This window comes from Triticum dicoccoides, chromosome 6A (assembly GCF_002162155.2).
Source record: "Triticum dicoccoides isolate Atlit2015 ecotype Zavitan chromosome 6A, WEW_v2.0, whole genome shotgun sequence".
Taxonomy (NCBI): Eukaryota; Viridiplantae; Streptophyta; class Magnoliopsida; order Poales; family Poaceae; genus Triticum; species Triticum dicoccoides.
Genome location: NC_041390.1, coordinates 524,554,852 through 524,576,566, shown reverse-complemented (window position 1 = coordinate 524,576,566; position 21,715 = coordinate 524,554,852). Strand labels below are relative to the sequence as shown.

Here is a 21,715-nt window from a genome sequence, read left to right as displayed (position 1 = left end):
CTCAGGCATCTATAGTCTATACTGTGTTTTTTGCATGTATTTGAACTATAGCTCTTCAAGGCCAAAAAGAAATGACAGTCTTCAGACGTGTTAACAAATACACAGTTTACTTGATAAAATGATAACCATTAGGTTAGACTGTGATGTACTCCCTCCGTCCCATAATGTAAGACGTTTCTTGACACTACACTAGTGTCAAAAAACGTCTTACATTATGGGACGGAGGGAGTATTATTGAAGCACAAAAGCTAAACCTGAATGGGAAGCCTCAACTCTGAACTGTACTTATTAGGAGATACTAAAAACAACTAAAGCTGCAAAAATTAAATCCCACTGCAGGTCAAGAACCTACACTTAATCATTGATTTCAGCAAAGTTTCATGCTGTGGACAGGCAAGAATAATCAACAACTTATCAATCAATTCAAGCTGTTCTACCTACAATAGCGCTTATAGGGAACATTAGGAATAAGTCAAGCCCTGCATTTCGTTGCCCAGGTCATAGTGGACAAGACAGGAACTTCACAGTTCATCTCTAATAACCACCTCATAAACAACAAAGATCAATTCACTGTGGTGTGGCTGGATCTAACCCACAAAATTATTAAAATTCCCCAACCGACCTCGTCACTAAGGGCATGCAGTAAGGCAAGCTAAACCTAAAGAAGATATATGGTCCAAGCTGATCTATCTAAGTTTACTGAAAGTTTACTTGTCAACGAGGAAGGCAAAACAAATTGCACTATCCTTGGAAACAGAGTAAATATGACAAAAGTGAAAACAACAAGAAAAATGTGGTACTGCTAGAAACGAATGTAGATTGTCATGTACTCCCTTCGTCCCATAATATAAGAGCGTTTTTGACACTAGTAATATAAGAGCATTTTTGACACTACTAGTGTCAAAAACGCTCTTATATTATGGGACGGAGGGAGTAACTACTACTAGTACAGAGACAACAAATGTTACTGAGAAATATGTATACTTAATATATATGTGGGCATGCCATTATACAAAAACATCTCCAATTTCACCACCTTTTATCAATGCACTCTTATTCCCAAATTCCTTGAGATCTTATAAAACCTCCCTCGACATCTCACAAACCACACTTAACCTGTTAATTTTCAAAACTGAGCTTTGAAGTCTAAATTGAACTCTGAAGGCATGATTTTTCAGATGGCGCGAACTGCGAAGCCATAACTAGACAAGCAACTTGCAAGTACACTCACACCTACATACCCCAGCATAAAGAAATAACTGTTTGATGTCAGATGATCTTATCCAAGTTGCCATATCATGAAGATCCCAAAACTTTGTTTAGCAATACAAGAGCAACTCAGTAGGCAACTGGAATCTAAAATGCAGGTATAATCACCTAGTTCATAAACAAGTTATCAACTGAGAAATGGAGCTGGTTCAGCATACAAGATAATAAGATTCAGAAACTGGTTGATCCATCTAACAGAAGACGAACATCACTGTAATAGCAACAGTTTGAACGGCCACTATAAAGATTCCTTTGGTACCCGTGTAATACCATACAGATACCAAAACTAAGCACACTTCAACATCCAAAAGCACCAAGTTTTCAGAGTTCCAAGGTCTAATCTCATATCTCGTTTCAGTCTTATTCCTCGAATACTGACACTAACCATCCTTCCTGAGCAGAGCCTAGCACAAGCTTACCGCATCAAGATCGTGGCTACCGATCCGACCGACACTCCGAGGGCGCAAGAGATGGCGACCACCCGCGTCCGGAGCATCATGAGGTTAACGTTCTTCGAGGCCTGAAGGCAAAGCGTGAGCACCTGCAGCCTCCCGTTGGCCTCCATCTTCTGGAAGAAGGCGACGGGCTTGATGACACGGCGAAGCACCAGGGCGGCCGTGAAGGGGAACGCGAACGCCGCCACGCCCTGCACCAACGCGGCCGACTCGACCCCGACGGGCGCGGCCCCGGAGGCGATCCACGCTCCTGCAGCGAGGTGCGTCCCGCCGAGGATCGCGAGGGAGGCGCTGAGGCGCTGCGCGGCGCGGCGGAGGGCGTCGAGCTCCGCCCGCGCCTCGTCGGCGAGCGGCGACAGGTCGCGCTCCACCGTGGGGCCCTCGATCTCCTGGTGCTTCATCGACTCCAGGGGGGTGGTTTCTGGAGCCGGGGCGGCTTCTGGAGCGGCGGTGGCGGCGGCGGGGTTAGGGGTGGTGTTTGGGCTCGCGGAGAAGCGGCGGTGGGGGTCGAGTAGGAGGAGGGGGTTTCGCGCATAGGCGTGGGGATTCGAGAAGCTCGTGCCGGGAAAGAGCTTGGCGGTGGTGGTGGCGGTCGAGGGGCTCAGGAGGCGGCGGGCGAGGTGGGAGATCGCCATCGGAGCGTGGGAGGAGAGACGCTGTGCTGCGACGGTGCGGTGGCGGCTACCCTTTTTTCCTATTAAGGGCAAAAGCGTAAATAGCCCGCTTTCCTTGATTGTATGGCGATTTTCACCTAGCACCTTCCCAATTACTTATTTGCTTGTGTTTTTTCTTTTACGAATACGACGAGATTGGTATCTTTCCATTAAGTACAGAAAGTGAAACATGTACACGAGTTGGCATGACAACGAGCGAAGAGTAACATGCGAGTGGTGCTCAACCCTCAACAACCACTAAGGGTATGTTTGGTAGCTGTTCCCATCCTAGTATAGTTGTTCTCATGTGACACATGCTTAGTTTAGACATGCTCAGTACATGCAACTGCAGTTGTTTGATAGCAATGTATGCACTGATACATGCTGAGCTGAGACTGTGTTTGGTAGGCTGCATCAGATGAGACATGTTGCACCAAAACTGTGTTTGGTAGCTTGTATCTGAGGTATGTTGCATGAACGATTTTTTTTTGCCGCCAAGACAAATATTGAAACAACATTTTGACAATTCATGAAACAATTCGAGCAATAAAATGTTACCATGCCAACATAATCAACAATGATAATATAAATAAAATATTCAACAATTAACATAACACATGATAACCTTAATTTGAAGCAGTGCATCACTAGATTCATATTACATAGTCTCATTTGAAGTACACTTTATAATAGGCATTACAAAAAGGGATAGTCTCATCAAGCACAACAACTCAAAGAAGACCGGGATTGGCTTTCAAGATTCGCTTGATCGATGCTTTTCGGACTTCATCATTCATCTTCACAAAGTTAAGGCCTTTGCCTTATGTTCTGTGAGATAATCTAAAACAGCCAAGTGCTCATCTTGATCAAACACAAGAAGGTCCATGACAGCGTTGTACAAGTCAGGGTGTGTTTCAGCATGGCAAATGTTGTTGATAGCACTTGCAATCTCACGCATAACATCAGTCATGTTGCTACACTGGATTGAGTCCTCCTCAGTCAAGCCAGATGCCCTCTTTCTCTTCTTATTTGAAATAGGAGAAGGGTCCTGAGTGGCACTAGCAGTAGGAAGTACAACGTTAGACCCAGGAAGAAGTTGCAATACCTCATCTGTTGTTCCTTTCCCGTCCATGACATTCGGTTTATCCTTGTCTTTCACAACAATAGGCGTTCCTAGGGGCACACCGGGGCCCATTGCATACTTCCCAGTGGCATGCTTATTAGCAAAGAAAAGTTTCATATAGTCGTATTTCTCTAGTGGAGAATTGAGCAATTCAGCATCTGTTGGATGATCCCGCAACACCATTTGAACAAAAATAATTAACTGAGACATCATTTCAGCTAGGAAACATTATCATTTTCGGCAAAACTATATCATTTTAACACCGTTTGAGCACTAAGATAACTCATTTCAGCATTCAAAAAGGGCTGGTACATGTACATGCATACCTGAGTGTGGCCCAAATAGGGTTGTTCTTCTAGCACTACCATCTTCTTGTCATCATCCCAAAGTGCCCTACTTAAACCCTTCAAATAGACAAGCCTTGTCCACCTATTCCTCCACTTGAGAATATGATTGTGCACTTGGGTAATAGACACGTCATAACCAACGAAAGAAGATATACGCTTTGCAACTTTCAATTTTTCAACCTCTTTGAATCCTTTGTCAGTCTTGGCACCTCTTATCGCCACCTCAGAAAGGCCTTTCAACATCAACGCCGACATAGGCAGAGTCCAATTCATGACCTTGGGGCCTTCTTGGGAAGAGCACCAACACTTGGAACCTCCTGCACCTCATCATCCATCTACAACATAAACAATCCAAAAGTTAATAACATATTTCAGCACATAAATAAGCATAATTCAGCACATAAAAATCATATTTCAGCAGCTCAAAATCATGTTTCAGCTCATAAAAATGAATTCCAACACACAAACACACATTTCAGCACATAAAAAGCATATTTTAGTAGCTCAAATTATGTTTCAGCACATAAATATAATAGGACAACAATAGTTTTACAACACCAAGGAACACATCAATTGTTTTACAACTCTAAGACACATGATACATCAAATGTTTGCTAGCCCTCTATTCGCCCACATCTGATTTGCAAATTCATCTCTCTTATGAGCCCAAGAAATATTGTCATGGACAATATCATTGTGATCTTCATCGTTGGGTTCCAAATCCCATGTTTCCTCAGATGGGAAATACTCATCCTCACCATATTGAAGTACCCAATTATGAAGAATTGCACAAGTTGGTACTACTTTTACTTGGGTCTTGTAACCATGGAATGGCTTATTGTAGACAAACTTCCAACGGTTTTTGTATGTGGCAAAAGCCCTTTCAACTGTTGTCCTCAAAGAAGAGTGTCTTAAGGGAACAGAGAAGCAATTTTTTGTCTAAACATATACGGCTATATGAACAAGAGCTCTCTGTACAAAAAAACGCCTCATCTCTAGTCACGTGCTACCTCTTGAGCATGCGTTGGTTTTCCCTTGAAGAGGAAAGAGTGATGCAGCAAAGTAGCGTAAGTATTTCCCCCAGTCTTTGAGAACCAAGGAATCAATCCAGTAAGAGACTACACGCAAGTCCCTCGTACCTGCACAAACAAATAAGAACCTTGCAACCAACGCGATAAATGGGTTGTCAATCCCTTCATGGCCACTTGCAAAAGTGAGACCTGATAAAGATAATAAGATAAATATTTTTGGTATTTTTGTTGTATAGATTGGAAAATAAAGATTGCAAAACAAAAGGTGGCAGAAATAGCAAGTAGATAGGAAAATAATATGATGGAAGATAGACCCGGGGGCCATAGGTTTCACTAGTGGCTTCTCTCAAGATAGTAAATTCTACGGTGGGTGAACAGATTACTGTCGAGCAATTGATAGAAAAGCGCATAGTTATGAGAATATCTAGGCATGATCATGTATATAGGCATCACGTCCATGACAAGTAGACCGAAACGATTCTGCATCTACTACTATTACTCCACACATCAACCGCTATCTAGCATGCATCTAGAGTATTAAGTTCATAAGACCAGAGTAACGCATTAGGCAAGATGCCATGATGTAGAGGGATAAACTCAAGCAATATGATATAAACCCCATCTTTTTATCCTCGATGGCAACAATACAATACGTGCCTTGTTGCCCCTGCTGTCACTGGGAAAGGACAGCACAAGATTGTACCCAAAGCTAACACTTCTTGAAGGAAATATGCCATAGAGGCAATAATAAAGTTGTTATTTATATTTCCTTATATCATGATAAATGTTTATTATTCATGCTAGAATTGTATTAACCGGAAACTTAGTACATGTGTGAATACATAGACAAACAGAGTGTCACTAGTTTGCCTCTACTTGACTAGCTCGTTGAATCAATGATGGTTATGTTTCCTAACCATAGACATGAGTTGTCATTTGATTAACGGGATCACATCATTAGAGAATGATGTGATTGACTTAACCCATCCGTTATCTTAGCACGATGATCGTTTAGTTTGTTGCTATTTGTCGGAGTAATCGACCACGGGTACCCCGAGGACGGCAAGACGATATTTCAAGACATCAGGGCTAGCAAAGCCCCTCCGTCCGACTGCCCGGCCGCTCTTGTCGGCTCCCCGTCCGACTGCTCTGCCCATCCGGCTGATGACTGCCGGCTGCCGACTGCGCCAACCAGCCGGCTGCCGACTGCACCAACCAGCCGGCTGCCGACTGCGCCAACCAGCCGGCTGCCGACTGCGCCAACCAGCCGGCTGCCGAGTGCAGCCCGACCCGACATCGACAAGACAACGACGAGACGGCCATACCGCGGACAAGACAACCGTACCACGACGACATCATGTACAGTGTCATTTGTCCCCTGGCACTATTTATGAAGTGACCCAGGGGACAAGCATGACATGCACCATGCCTTACTCATGCCTACCCACATAGCTTACATAGTAAGCTAGCCCACACTATAAAAGGGGCACACATCCATCCATCCAGGGGATGGACTCCCACGGCCACATTCATTTGGCCACAAGGCCTCACATACACACGAGCAAATAGCTAGCAAGCTAGTTAGCTATCCATCCATCCATCCACAGAGGAGACTCACGCATGAGCTCACACACATCCATTCGGCCATAGGCCATGGGCATAGCCGGCCACTAGAGCATGCCTCATACAGGCATACACCAAGTCAGATACCCGTGGTACTGATCCCAGATACAGCTCTAGGAGCACTCTGTACTAGATATATCAGATACACTCAGACATGCAGCAGTAGGAGTATTATCTCTCCGGAGAGCTCTGAAGCTGGGTAAACCACCGCGTGCTACTCGCATACCCGCTCCCGGTCCTATCAGCAGCAGTCTTACCCACACACTAAGCCCTTGTGGCATCTGTCGACTCGCAAGCCCCCCGTGAGAAATACCACGACACTATTACTTTCTCCATAACTATACATGTTCCTATGACTATGAGATCATGTAACTCCCGAATACTATAGGAACACTTTGTGTGCTACCAAACATCACAACGTAACTGGGTGATTATAAAGGTTCTCTACAGGTGTCTTCGATGGTGTGTGTTGAGTTGGCATGTATCAAGATTAGGATTTGTCACTCCGATTGTCGGAGAGGTATCTCTGGGCCCTCTCGGTAATGTACATCACTATAAGCCTTGCAAGCAATGTAGCTAATGAGTTAGTTACGGGATGTAGCATTACAGAATGAGTAAAGAGACTTGCCGGTAACGAGATTGAACAAGGTATTGAGATACCGACGATCGAATCTCGGGCAAGTAACATATCGATGACAAAGGGAACAACGTATATCGTTATGCGGTTTGACCGATAAAGATCTTTGTAGAATATGTAGGAACCAATATGAGCATCCAGGTTCCGCTATTGGTTATTGACCAGAGACATGTCTCGGTCATGTCTACATAGTTCTCGAATCAGTAGGGTTCGCACGCTTAACGTTCGGTGACGATCGGTATTACGAGTTTATGTGTTTTGATGTACCGAAGGTAGTTCGAAATCTCGGATTTGATCACGGACATGGCGAGGAGTCTCGAAATGGTCGAGACGTAAAGATTGATATATTGGAAGCCTATGTTTGGACATCAGAATGGTTCCAGGTGAAATCGGGAGTATACCGGGAGGTTACCGGAACCCCCGGGGAGGTATATGGGCCTTATTGGGCCTTAGTGGAAGAGAGGGGAAAGAAGCAAAGGGGGCGGCCCCCCTTTCCTTCCTTCTTCCCTCTCCTTCCTTCTCTCCTAGAACCAACAAAGGGAAGGGGGATCCTACTCCCGATGGGAGTAGGACTCCTTGGGCGCGCCAAGAGAGGCCGCCCCCCTCCCCGTCCTCCACTCCTTTATATACGGGGGAGGGGGCACCCCATAGACACACAAGTTCATCATTGATCTTTAGCCATGTGTGGTGCCCCCCTCCACCATAATCCACCTCGGTAATATTGTAGCGGTGCTTAGGTGAAGCCCTATTCCAGTAGCAACATCATCATCGTCATCACGCTGTCATGCTGACGAAACTCTCCCTCGAAGCTCTACTGGATCGCGAGTTCGTGGGACGTCACCAAGCCGAACGTGTGCAGATCGCGGAGGTGTCGTACCTTCGGTGCTAGATCGGTCGATCGTGAACCCTCTCGTTGCTATGCATCAACATGATCTTGTGTGTGCGTACCCAACACTTCTCCCATTGCAAGAAATATCAATCTAGTAGGCTAAACCAAACTGATAATTCGAAGAGACTTGCAAAGATATTAAATCATGCATAAAAGAATTCAGAGAAGAATCAAATATTGTTCATAGATAATCTTGATCATAAACCCACAATTCATCAGATCTCAACAAACACACCGCAAAAAGAATTACATCAAATAGATCTCCAAGAGAATCGAGGAGAACGTTGTATTGAGATCCAAAGAGAGAGAAGAAGCCATCTAGCTAATAACTACGGACCCGAAGGTCTGTGGTAAACTACTCACACATCATCGGAGAGGCTATGGTGTTGATGTAGAAGCCCTCCGTGATCGATTCCCCCTCCGGCGGAGCGCCGGAAAAGCCCCCAAGATGGGATCTCACGGGTACAGAAGGTTGCAGCGGTGGAAATAGGGTTTCGTGGTGCTCTCGAATGTTTTCGGGGTATATGAGTATATAGGCGAAAGAAGTAGGTCGGTGGAGCCACGAGGGGCCCACGAGGGTGGGGGACGCCTAACCCCTGGGCGCGCCCTCCTACCTCGTGGCCGCCTCGTTGCTTCCTTGACGTCCACTCCAAGTCTCCTGGATTGCGTTTGTTCCAAAAATAACTCTCCTGAAGGTTTCATTCCGTTTGGTATTCCTTTTCTGCGAAACACTAAAATAGGCAAAAAAACAGCAATTTGCACTGGGCCTTTGGTTAGTAGGTTAGTCCCAAAAATAATATAAAAGTGCATAACAAAGCCCATTAAACATCCAAAACAGATAATATAATAGCATGAAGCAATCAAAACTTATAGATACGTTGGAGACGTATCAAGCATCCCCAAGCTTAATTCCTGCTCGTCCTCGAGTAGGTAAATGAATTTTTGATGTGGAATGCTACCTAGCATAATTCTCAATGTAATTTTCTTTATTGTGTCATGAATGTTCAGATCCTAAAGATTCAAGACAAAAGTTTAATATTGACATAAAAATAATAATACTTCAAGCATACTAATAAAGCAATCATGTCTTCTCAAAATAACATGGCCAAAGAAAGTTATCCCTACAAAATCATATAGTCTGGCTATGCTCTATCTTCATCACACAAAGTATTTAATCATGCACAACCCCGATGATAATCCAAGCAATTTTTTCATACTTTTGATGTCCTCAAACTTTTTCAATCTTCACGCAATATATGAGCGTGAGCCATGGACATAACACTATATATGGAATAGAATGGTGGTTGTGGCGAAGACAAAAAGGAGAAGATAGTCTCACATCAACTAGGCATATCAACGGGCTATGGAGATGCCCATCAATAGATATCAATGTGAGTGAGTAGGGATTGCCATGCAACGGATGCACTAGAGCTATAAGTGCATGAAAGCTCAACAAAAAAAACTAAGTGGGTGTGCATCCAACTCGCTTGCTCACGAAGACCTAGGGCATTTTGAGGAAGCCCATCATTGGAATATACAAGCCAAATTCTATAATGTAAAATTCCCACTAGCATATGAAAGTGACAACATAGGAGACTCTCTGTCATGAAGATCATAGTGCTACTTTCAAGCACAAGTGTGGTAAAAGGATAGTAACATTGTCCCTTCTCTCTTTTTCTCTCATTTATCTTTTCTTCTTCTTTTTTTCTTTTTTTATTTGGGCATTTTTCCTCTTTATGGCCTCTTTTTTTTCTTTTCTCTTTTTTTTCTTTTCGTCCGGAGTCTCATACCGACTTGTGGGGGAATCATAGTCACCATCATCCTTTCCTCACTTTGGAGAATGCTCTAATAATGATGATCATCACACTTTTATTTACTTACAACTCAAAAATTACAACTCGATACTAGAACAAAATATGACTCTATGTGAATGCCTCCGGCGGTGTACCGGGATGTGCAATGAATCAAGAGTGACATGTATGAAAGAATTATAAAGGTGGCTTTGCCACAAATACGATGTCAACTACATGATCATGCAAAGCAATATGACAATGATGTAACGTGTCATAACAAACAGAACGGTGGTAAGTTGCATGGCAATATATCTCGGAATGGCTATGGAAATGCCATAATAGGTAGGTATGGTGGATGTTTTGAGGAAGGTATATAATGGGTGTATGATACCGGCGAAACGTGCACGGTATTAGAGAGGCTAGCAATGGTGGAAGGGTGAGAGCACGTATAATCCATGGACTCAACATTAGTCATAAAGAACTCACATACTTATTGCAAAAATCTATTAGTTATCGAAATGAAGTACTATGCGCATGCTCCTAGGGGGATATATTGGTAGGAAAAGACCATCGCTCGTCCCGACCGCCACTCTTAAGGAAGACAATCAATAAATAAATCATGCTCCGACTTCATCACATAACGGTTCACCATACGTGCATGCTACGGAAATCACAAACTTTAGAACAAGTATTTCTTGAATTCACAACTACTCGACTAGCATGACTCTAATATCACCATCTTCATATCTCAAAACAATCATAAAGAATCAAACTTCTCATAGCATTCGATGCACTTTATATGATAGTTTTTATTATACCCAACTTGGATGCTCATCACATTAGGACTAATTTTATAGCCAAAGCAAATTACCATGCTGTTCTATAAGACTCTCAAAATAATATAAGTGAAGCATGAGAGATCAATAATTTCTATAAAATAAAACCACCACTGTGCTCTTAAAAAGATATAAGTGAAGCACTAGAGCAAAATTATCTAGCTCAAAAGATATAAGTGAAGCACATAGAGTATTCTAATAAATTCCAATTCATGTGTGTCTCTCCAAAAGGTGTGTACAGCAAGGATGATTGTGGTAAAATAATAAGCAAAGACTCAAATCATACAAGACGCTCCAAGCAAAACACATATCATGTGGTGAATAAAAATATAGCCTCAAGTAAAATTACCGATGGACGAAGACGAAAGAGGGGATGCCTTCCGGGGCATCCCCAAGCTTAGGCTTTTGGTTGTCCTTGAATTTTACCTTGGGGTTCCATGGGAATCCTCAAGCTTAGTCTCTTGCCACTCCTTATTCCAAAATCCATCAAATCTTTACCCAAAACTTGAAAACTTCACAACACAAAACTCAACAAAAAATCTCATGAGCTCCGTTAGTATAAGAAAACAAACCACCACTTAAAGGCACTGTAGTGAACTCATTCTTTATTTATATTGGTGCTAAAACTACTGTATTCCAACTTCTCTATGGTTCATACCCCCCGATACTAGCCATAGATTCATCAAAATAAGCAAACAACACACGAAAACAGAATCTGTCAAAAACAGAACAGTCTGTAGTAATATGTAGGTTTCGAATAACTATGTAACCCCAAAAATTCTGAAATAAACTGGTGGACGTGAGGAATTTGACTATTAATCATCTGCAAAAAGAATCAACCTAAGCACACTCTCCAGTGAAAAATGGCAGCTAATCTCGTGAGCGCTAAAGTTTCTGTTTTTTACAGCAAGATCGCAAAGACTTCCCCCAAGTCTTCCCAAAGTTTCTACTTGGCACAAACACTAATTAAAAACATAAAACCACATCTAAATAGAAGCTAGATGGATTATTTATTACTAAACAGGAACAAAAAGCAAGAAACAAAAATAAAATTGGGTTGCCTCCCAAGAAGCGCTATCGTTTAACGCCCCTAGCTAGGCATACAAACAAGAATAGATCTAGGTATTGTCATCTTTGGTATGCAATTCTTCAATAGAACACTTATAACCCTTAGGAGTTTCCTTATTTTTATTAATGATCAAACTCCTAGGCAAGAAATCAAGAAATTCATTTGTAGCAAAAGGTTCCTTAATGATAGCGAAAAAGTTGGGGTGAACACTTATTGCTTTGAGATCCGCATTTTCCTTACTAGAAGATTCAGCTTTATTTTTAGGCACATACATAAACTTGGCAACTCTAGTAGTAGGAGGATGTGGAGTATTTTTCATGGAAGAAAAGGCAGACCCTAAGTTGGTAATAATATCCTCAAGTTTATCAATTCTTGTGGAATCTTGATCCATCTTTTTGTTAACTATGGGTTCTTTTTCTTTAAAAAAATCAGAGTAACTCCTACCTTAGATCCATATGGGTAATCTGGTTGTGGATCTTTTTATCCAAATTCTCAATCAACTCTATAGTGGCAACTTTATTTCCAATAATTTCAAGCCTTTGCATCACATGTTCCAAAGTTAAAATAGTTCCATTAACCAAGAGAGGTGGTGGCCCAAACAAATCTATAATAGCATTATAAGAATCAAAAGTATGGCTACCCAAGAAATTCCCTCGGGTAATGGTATCAAGAATATATCTATTCCAAGGGGTGATGCCTACATAAAAATTGCGAAGAAGAACGGAAGTGGATTGCTTCCTAGTGGATCTATTCTGAGCATTACAAATTCTATACCAAGATCTTTTAAATTTTCTCCCTCCCTTTGTTTAAAATTAAGAACTTCATGATCGGGAGTACTAACAATGATAGAAGGGCTATCCATAATAGCAAAACCAACGATCTAACACACGGACACACAAGAAGCAAGAAAAAGGGTGAACGAAAAAGAGGGCGAAAAAAACGGCAAAGGTGAAGTGGGGGAGAGGAAAACGAGAGGCAAATGGCAAATAATGTAATGCGAGAGATAAGAGTCTGTGATGGGTACTTGGTAAGTCTTGACTTGTGCGTAGATCTCCCCAGCAACGGCGCCAGAAATGGCTAGTTGCTGGGAGATCAAATCTTGACTTGACTTGGTGTAAGCCTCCCCGGCAACGGCGCCGGAAATCCTTCTTGCTACCTCTTGAGCATGCGTTGGTTTTCCCTTGAAGAGGAAAGGGTGATGCAGCAAAGTAGCGTAAGTATTTCCCTCAGTTTCTGAGAACCAAGGTATCAATCCAGTAGGAGACTACATGCAAGTCCCTCGTACCGGCACAAACAAATAAGAACCTTGCAACCAACGCGATAAAGGGGTTGTCAATCCCTTCACGACCACTTGCAAAAGTGAGATCTGATAAAGATAATAAGATAAATTGGTTTGGTATTTTTGTTGTATAGATTGGAAAATAAAGATTGCAAAATAAAAGGCGTCAGAAATAGCAAGTAGATAGGAAAATAATATGATGGAAGATAGACCCGGGGGCCATAGGTTTCACTAGTGGCTTCTCTCAAGATAGTAAATTCTATGGTGGGTGAATAGATTACTGTCGAGCAATTGATAGAAAAGCGCATAGTTATGAGAATATCTAGGCATGATCATGTATATAGGCATCACGTCCGTGATAAGTAGACCGAAATGATTCTGCATCTACTACTATTACTCCACACATCGACCGCTATCCAGCATGCATTTAGAGTATTAAGTTCATAAGAACAGAGTAACGCATTAGGCAAGATGACATGATGTAGAGGGATAAACTCAAGCAATATGATATAAACCCCATATTTTTATCCTCGATGGCAACAATACAATACGTGCCTTGCTGCCCTTGCTGTCACTGGGAAAGGACACCGCAAGATTGAACCCAAAGCTAAGCACTTCTCCCATTGCAAGAAAGATCAATCTAGTAGGCCAAACCAAACTGATAATTTGAAGAGACTTGCAAAGATATTAAATCATGCATAAAAGAATTCAGAGAAGAATCAAATATTGTTCATAGATAATCTTGATAATAAACCCACAATTCATCGGATCTCGACAAACACACCGCAAAAAGAATTACATCGAATAGATCTCCAAGAGAATCGAGGAGAACTTTGTATTGAGATCCAAAGAGAGAGAAGAAGCCATCTAGCTAATAACTATGGACCCGAAGGTCTGTGGTAAACTACTCACACATCATCGGAGAGGCTATGGTGTTGATGTAGAAGCCCTCCGTGATCGATTCCCCCTCCGGTGGAGCGCCGGAAAAGGCCCCAAGATGGGATCTCACGGGTACAGAAGGTTGCGGCGGTGGAAATAGGGTTTCGTGGTGCTCTCCGTTGTTTTCGGGGTATATGAGTATATATAGGCGAAAGAAGTAGGTCGGTGGAGCCACAAGGGGCCCACGAGGGTGGGGGGGGGCGCCTACCCCCTTGGGCGCGCCCTCCTACCTCGTGACCGCCTCGTTGCTTCCTTGACGTCCACTCCAAGTCTCCTGGATTGCGTTTGTTCCAAAAATAACTCTCCCAAAGGTTTCATTCCGTTTGGATTCTATTTGGTATTCCTTTTCTGCGAAACACTGAAATAGGCAAAAAACAGCAATTTGCACTGAGCCTTTGGTTAGTAGGTTAGTCCCAAAAATAATATAAAAGTGCATAACAAAGCCCATTAAACATCCAAAACAGATAATATAATAGCATGGAACAATAAAAAATTATAGATACGTTGGAGACGTATTATCATGCAGCAGCGGCTCCTCCCTGGTCACGCAGCAGCGGCTCGCATAGGCCGACCCAGGAAGGAAGGGGCGAGGAGGGCAGACGGAGAAGGAGGCAGAGTAGCTACCTCTCCTGGCAGCCGCGAGATTCACGTGGGGCGGCCGCGATTTGAGGTCCGGGGCGTGATAACCCACAAGTATAGGGGATCGCAATAGTTTTTGAGGGTAGAGTATTCAACCCAAATTTATTGATTCGACACAAGGGGAGCCAAAGAATATTCTCTAGTATTAGCAGCTGAGTTGTCAATTCAACCACACCTGGAAACTTAATATCTGCAGCAAAGTGTTTAGTAGCAAAGTAATATGATAGTAGTGGTAACAGTAGCAAAAGGTAATGATAACAAAAGTAATGTTTTTGGTATTTTGTAGTGATGATAGCAATAGCAACGGAAAAGTAAATAAGCAAAGAAAAATATATGGAAAGCTCGTAGGCAATGGATCGGTGATAGGGAATTATGCCGGATGCGGTTCATCATGTAACAATCATAACCTAGGGTGACACAGAACTAGCTCCAATTCATCAATGTAATGTAGGCATGTATTCCGAATATAGTCATACGTGCTTATGGAAAAGAACTTGCATGACATCTTTTGTCCTACCCTCCCGTGGCAGCGGGGTCCTAGTGGAAACTAAGGGATATTAAGGCCTCCTTTTAATAGAGTACCGGACCAAAGCATTAACACATAGTGAATACATGAACTCCTCAAACTACGGTCATCACCGGTAAGTATCCCGATTATTGTCACTTCGGGGTTAACGGATCATAACACATAATAGGTGACTATAGACTTGCAAGATAGGATCAAGAACTCTCATATATGGATGAAAACATAATAGGTTCAGATCTGAAATCATGGCACTCGGGCCCTAGTGACAAGCATTAAGCATAGAAAAGTCATAGCAACATCAATCTCATAACATAGTGGATACTAGGGATCAAACCCTAACAAAACTAACTCGATTACATGATAAATCTCATCCAACCCATCACCGTCCAGCAAGCCTACGATGGAATTACTCATGCACGGCGGTGAGCATCATGAAATTGGTGATGGAGGAAGGTTGATGATGACGATGGCGACGGATTCCCCTCTCCGGAGCCCCGAACGGACTCCAGATCAGCCCTTCCGAGAGGTTTTAGGGCTTGGCGGCGGCTTCGTATCGTAAAACGTGATGAATCCTTTTCTCTGATTTTTTTTCTCTCCGAAACCAAATATATAGAGTTGGAGTTGGGGTCGGAGGAGCTCCAGGGGGCCCACGAGGTAGGGGGCGCCCCCCACCCTCGTGGATAGGTGGTGGGCCCCCTGGTCTTCATATTTTGCAAGGATTTTTTATTATTTCCAAATAGACGTTCCGTGAAGTTTCAGGTCATTCCGAGAACTTTTGTTTCTGCACATAAATAACACCATGGCAATTCTGCTGAAAACAGCGTCAGTCCGGGTTAGTTCCATTCAAATCATGCAAGTTAAAGTCCAAAACAAGGGCAAAAGTGTTTGGAAAAGTCGATACGACGGAGACGTATCAACTCCCCCAAGCTTAAACCTTTGCTTGTCCTCAAGCATTTCAGTTGACAAACTGAAAGTGATAAAGAAAAACTTGTACAAACTCTGTTTGCTCTTGTTGTTGTAAATATGTAAAGCCAGCATTCAGTTTTCAGCAAAGATTATGAACTAACCATATTCACAATAACGCATAGGTCTCGTGTTTACTCATATCAATGGCATAATCAACTAGCGAGCAATAATAACAAATCTCGGATGACAACACTTTCTCAAAACAATCATAATATGATATAACAAGATGGTATCTCGCTAGCCCTTTCTGAGACTGCAAAACATAAATGCAGAGCACCTTTAAAGATCAAGGACTAACTAGACATTGTAATTCATGGTAAAGGAGATCCAGTTAAGTCATACTCAATGTAAACTAACCGTAATGAATGCAAATGACAGCGGTGCTCTCCAACTGGTGCTTTTTAATAAGAGGATGATGACTCAACATAAAAGTAAATAGATAGGCCCTTCGCAGAGGGAAGCAGGGATTTGTAGAGGTGTCAGAGCTCGGTTTTGAAATAGAGGTGAATAATATTTTGAGCGGTATACTTTCATTGTCAACATAACAACCAAGAGATGGCAATATCTTCCATGCTACACACATTATAGGCGGTTCCCAAACAGAATGGTAAAGTTTATACTCCCCCTCCACCAACAAGCATCAATCCATGGCTTGCTCGAAACAATGAGTGCCTCCAACTAACAAGAGTCCCAAGGGGAGTTTTGTTTGCAACTATTTTGATTTAGTTTGCATAAAGCATGGGACTGGGCATCCCGGTGACCAGCCACTTTCTCGTGAGTGAGGAGGGGAGTCCACTCCTCTTGAGAATAACCCGCCTAACATGGAAGATACGGACAACCCTAGTTGATACATGAGCTATTCGAGTCATACAAAACATGATATTTGTTTGAAGGTTTAGAGTTTGGCACATACAAATTTACTTGGAACGGCAGGTAGATACCATATATAGGTAGGTATGGTGGACTCATATGGAATAACTTTGGGGTTTATGGAGTTGGATGCACAAGCAGTATTCCCGCTTAGTACAGGTGAAGGCTAGCAAAAGACTGGGAAGCGACCAGCTAGAGAGCGACAACAGTCATGAACATGCATTAAAATTAATCAACACCGAATGCAAGCATGAGTATGATATAATGCACCATGAACATAAATATCGTGAAGGGTATGATATAATGCACCATGAACATAAATATCGTGAAGGCTATGTTGATTTTGTTTCAACTACATGCGTGAACATGTGCCAAGTCACGTCACTTAAATCATTCAGAGGATGATACCACCCTATCATACCACATCACAACCATTTTAATAGCATGTTGGCATGCAAGGTAAACCATTATAAGCTCCTAGCTAATCAAGCATGGCACAAGAAACTATGATCTCTTGTTGTCATTGCAAACATGTTTATTCATAATAGGCTGAATCAGGAACGATGAACTAATCATATTTACAAAAACAAGAGAGAGGTCGAGTTCATACCAGCTTTTCTCATCTCAGTCAGTCCATCATATATCGTCATAATTGCCTTTCACTTGCACGACCGAACGATGTGAATAGTAATAATAACGCACGTGCATTGGACTAAGCTGGAATCTGCAAGCATTCAATAAACAGGAGAAGACAAGGCAATATGGTCTCCTTTGTCAGATCAACAATAATGCATATAAGAGCCACTTCAACAATTTAATCATGGTCTTCTCCTATCGACCCCAAAGAAAAGAAAAGAAATAAAACTATTTACATGGGAAAGGTCCCAACAAGCAAAACAAGAACATGAAATCTTTTTGGGTTTTCTTTTTAATTACTACTACAAGCATGGAAAGTAAACTAATTAAAAGCTAAAACTAATTTTTTGGTTTTTCTTAAGGTTTATTAAACACACAAGAAGAAAGCATAAAAAGGAAAATAAACTAGCATGGATGATACAATGAAAAAGTATGAGCACCGACATCTAGCAATGAGTGTGTGAACATGAATGTAATGTCGGTGGGAAATACGTACTCCCCCAAGCTTAGGCTTTGGGCCTAAGTTGGTCTATGGCCACGGCTGGCCTGGCGGATATCCATAATAATAGTTGGGGTCGTACTGAGAAGAAGAAGACTCTGACTGCCACTGGTTGGTAATCATTTCCGGATCCCAATGGTAATTAGACTGTCGTGGAGGATCAACTTGTGGTTCCGACTCTGGCTCTGTGGCTGATGTAGGGTTCCGGTAGGCGTGAATAGCCTCTAACGGAACAAGGTACTGGCGTGCAGATAAATGAAACAAGGAAGGAGCAGGCAGGGTAATAGTCTCAGGATGATGTTTATGAAAGAACAATTTGTATTTAAGCTCCACTTCCCTATTCTTAACAATAAAATCGTGTGCCACCATACTCTTATAATCTAAATAAACACAAGGCAGCATTTTTTCTTCCTTCTCATAATGCCTAATAGGTATGTTAAAATGTGCAGCTAGGCGTGAAGCATAGATGCCTCCAAAGATTGGGCCCTTTGTACGGTTCAGACTTAACCGTTTAGCAATAGTACCGCCCATACTAACAGAGTTATCAGAGAATAAACCGTGGAACGAAATAATAATATTAGGAACACTAAGGTTTCCACAATTTCCGCGACCAATTAAGCAACGACTAGCAAATATTGCAAAGTAGCGTAACACAGGAAAATGTATGCTATTGATTCGTGCATCGGAAACCTTCCTCGTTTCCCCTACAGTGATGGTATCAATAAACCCATCCACATCGCCACGATGTGGTTCCTCTGTCGTGCCCTCTAAAGGGACCAAACAAACCCGGCAAAAATCATAAAGTGACATCTCCTTATGCTCATCATATAAATAAAACTCCACCATAGGTGGTGAGCTCCTTGAATGGAAATGAAAGTTTTGGACAAAGATATTAGTGAGTAAGAGATATTGGTCGCGTTGGTCGTGGAGGAAGGCGGTGAGGCCTGTATTCTCAGCCAATTCATAAAAATCATCATAAATCCCGGCTGCTCTCAAGAATTCATCGGAAGGCCATTCACATGGCCGAACCTCCGCGGTGCGAGGCAGATTATACTTGGGCTTCGCTGCCTTTTCATTTTGCTTTTCCTTCGAGCTTCGGCTCGATGAGCCCCTCAAAAATCTCTTCATTATTTTCTGAAAAATTCTGAAATTTTTAGTAACTTCAAAATAGAAGTAAACCAAACTCAACAAAATTGATAGCAACTACTCCTACAAGTGCCTAGAGCCTATATCAAGCATCAAAACTACTTCTGACCATATAAATTTGACATGCAAGCTCAAGAACAGGGTCACCTAAGAAGCACAAATTTGTAATGAATAAAGAACTAGAACAAAAACTAATTGGACCAATGGAGGAGTCACATACCAATGAACAATCTCCCCAAGCAGTTTTGTGAGAGGTGCTTTGAGCAAGGAGATCAAAAATGGCAGCAAAATGAGCTTGGACTTAGGTTTGAGCTGGATATTCGTGTTTGTGGGAGGAAGAAGGAGTGTGTGGGTGAAAGGATAAGTGGAGGAGGGCCACCGTGGGCCCACGAGGCAGGCAGGCGGGCACGCCCAGGGGGATAGGGCGCGCCCTCCACCCTCGTGGCGAGGTGGATGCCCCCCGTGCTGTGTTCTCAGTGCCAAATATTCTCAAATATTCTAGAAAAAATCATATTTAAATTTCAGGGCATTTGGAGAACTTTTATTTTTGGGGTATTTTTATATCACACGGATAAATCAGATAACAGACGGAAAATACTTATTTTTTATTTTATCTAATATAAATAACAGAAAGTAAAAGGAGGGTAAAGAGAGGGATATGCACATCAAAAGGAATCCATTAACAAGGTTGATCAAGTCTTGTTAATGAACTCATTCAGAATAACATGGAACTGGAGAAATTTCGAATAACACTATGTTACCTCAACAGGGATATGCACATCCCCAATAATAAGAATATCATATTTCTTCTTGACAGTGGGAAGAGGAAATTCAAAACCTCCAAATGTAATCGATGGATTTTTTCCATTAGAGTTGATACTATGAACTTGAGGTTGTTTCCTCGGAAAGTGTACCGTATGCTCATTACCATTAACATGAAAAGTGGCATTGCCTTTAGTGCAATCAATAATAGCCCCTGCAGTTTTCAAAAAGGGTCTTCCAAGAATAATAGACATACTATCGTCCTCGGGAATATCAAGAATAACAAAGTCCGTTAAAATAGTAACATTTGCAACTACAACAAGCACATCCTAACAAATACCGACAGGTATAGCAATTTATTTATCAGCCATTTGCAAGGATATTTCAGTAGGTGTCAACTTATTCAAATCAAGTCTACGATATAAAGAGAGAGGCATAACACTAACACCGGCTCCAAGATCACATAAAGCAGTTTTAACATAATTTCTTTTAATGGAGCATGGTATAGTGGGTACTCCTGGATCTCCTAGTTTCTTAGGTATTCCACCTTTAAAAGTATAATTAGCAAGCATGGTGGAAATTTCAGCTTCCGGTATCTTTCTCTTATTTGTAACAATTTTGAGGGAGTCCTGGATTAGGGGGTGTTCGGATAGCCGAACTATACCTTCAGCCGGACTCCTGGACTATGAAGATACAAGATTGAAGACTCCGTCCCGTGTCCGGAAGGGACTTTCCTTAGCGTGGAAGGCAAGCTTGGCGATACGGATGTTCAGATCTCCTACCATTGTAACCGACTCTATGTAACCCTAACCCTATCCGGTGTCTATATAAACCGGAGGGTTTTAGTCCGTAGGACAACATACACATCAACAATCATACCATAGGCTAGCTTCTAGGGTTTAGCCTCTCTGATCTCGTGGTAGATCTACTCTTGTACTACCCATATCATCAATATTACTCAAGCAGGACATAGGGTTTTACCTCCATCGAGAGGGCCCGAACCTGGGTAAAACTTCACGTCCCTTGCCTCCTGTTACCATCTGGCCTAGACGCACAGTTCGGGACCCCCTACCCGAGATCCGCCGGTTTTGACACCGACATTGGTGCTTTCATTGAGAGTTCCTCTGCATCGTTGCCGTCAGGCTCGATGGCTCCTACGATCATCGATAGCGATGCAGTCCAGGGTGAGACCTTCCTCCCCGGACAGATCTTCGTCTTCGGCGGCTTTGCACTGCGGGCCAATTCACTTGGCCACCTAGAGTAGATCGAAAGCTACGCCCCTGGCCGTCAGGTCAGATTTGGAAGTTTAAACTACACGGCTGACATCCGCGGGGACTTGATCCTCGATGGACTCAAGCCACTGCCGAGCGCGCCGCACTGCCCCGACGAGCATGATCTAGCTCTGCCGCTGAACAGTGCCCTGGAGGCCGCACCCGCATCGGCTCCGATCCTTAATTCGGAGCCAACTACGCCGATCGAGGATGGGTGGTTGGACGCTGCCTCGGGGGCTGCGATCCCAACGGCGACTGAGCCGAACACCAGCCCCGCACTCCGTGAGACTCATGACTCCAAGGAGCCGGACCCCTTTCCGAACTCCGAACCCTCCGCGCCCCGGCCAATCGAATCTGATTCGGCCCCGACCATGGAGTTTACTGCCGCGGACATCTTTCAGCACTCGCCTTTTGGCAATATTCTGAAGTCACTGAAGTCTCTCTCTTTATCAGGAGA

At 42.8% G+C, this 21,715-nt stretch overlaps 1 protein-coding gene across 1 annotated transcript; it reads right to left on the bottom strand.

Annotated features, from left to right (window-relative positions):
* Positions 1 to 1,357: 1,357 nt before the first annotated feature.
* LOC119317668 lies at positions 1,358 to 2,425 on the bottom strand. Its single transcript, XM_037592149.1, has one exon. The coding sequence runs from the start codon at positions 2,357 to 2,359 to the stop codon at positions 1,685 to 1,687; it is 675 nt and encodes a 224-aa protein (XP_037448046.1). The 5' UTR covers positions 2,360 to 2,425; the 3' UTR covers positions 1,358 to 1,684.
* Between the last annotated feature and the right edge of the window lie 19,290 nt (positions 2,426 to 21,715).

What these genes read in the sequence shown, in the direction of transcription:
- LOC119317668 (XM_037592149.1), bottom strand. Translation starts at nt 2,359, where the DNA reads ATGGCGATCTCCCACCTCGCCCGCCGCCTCCTGAGCCCCTCGACCGCC.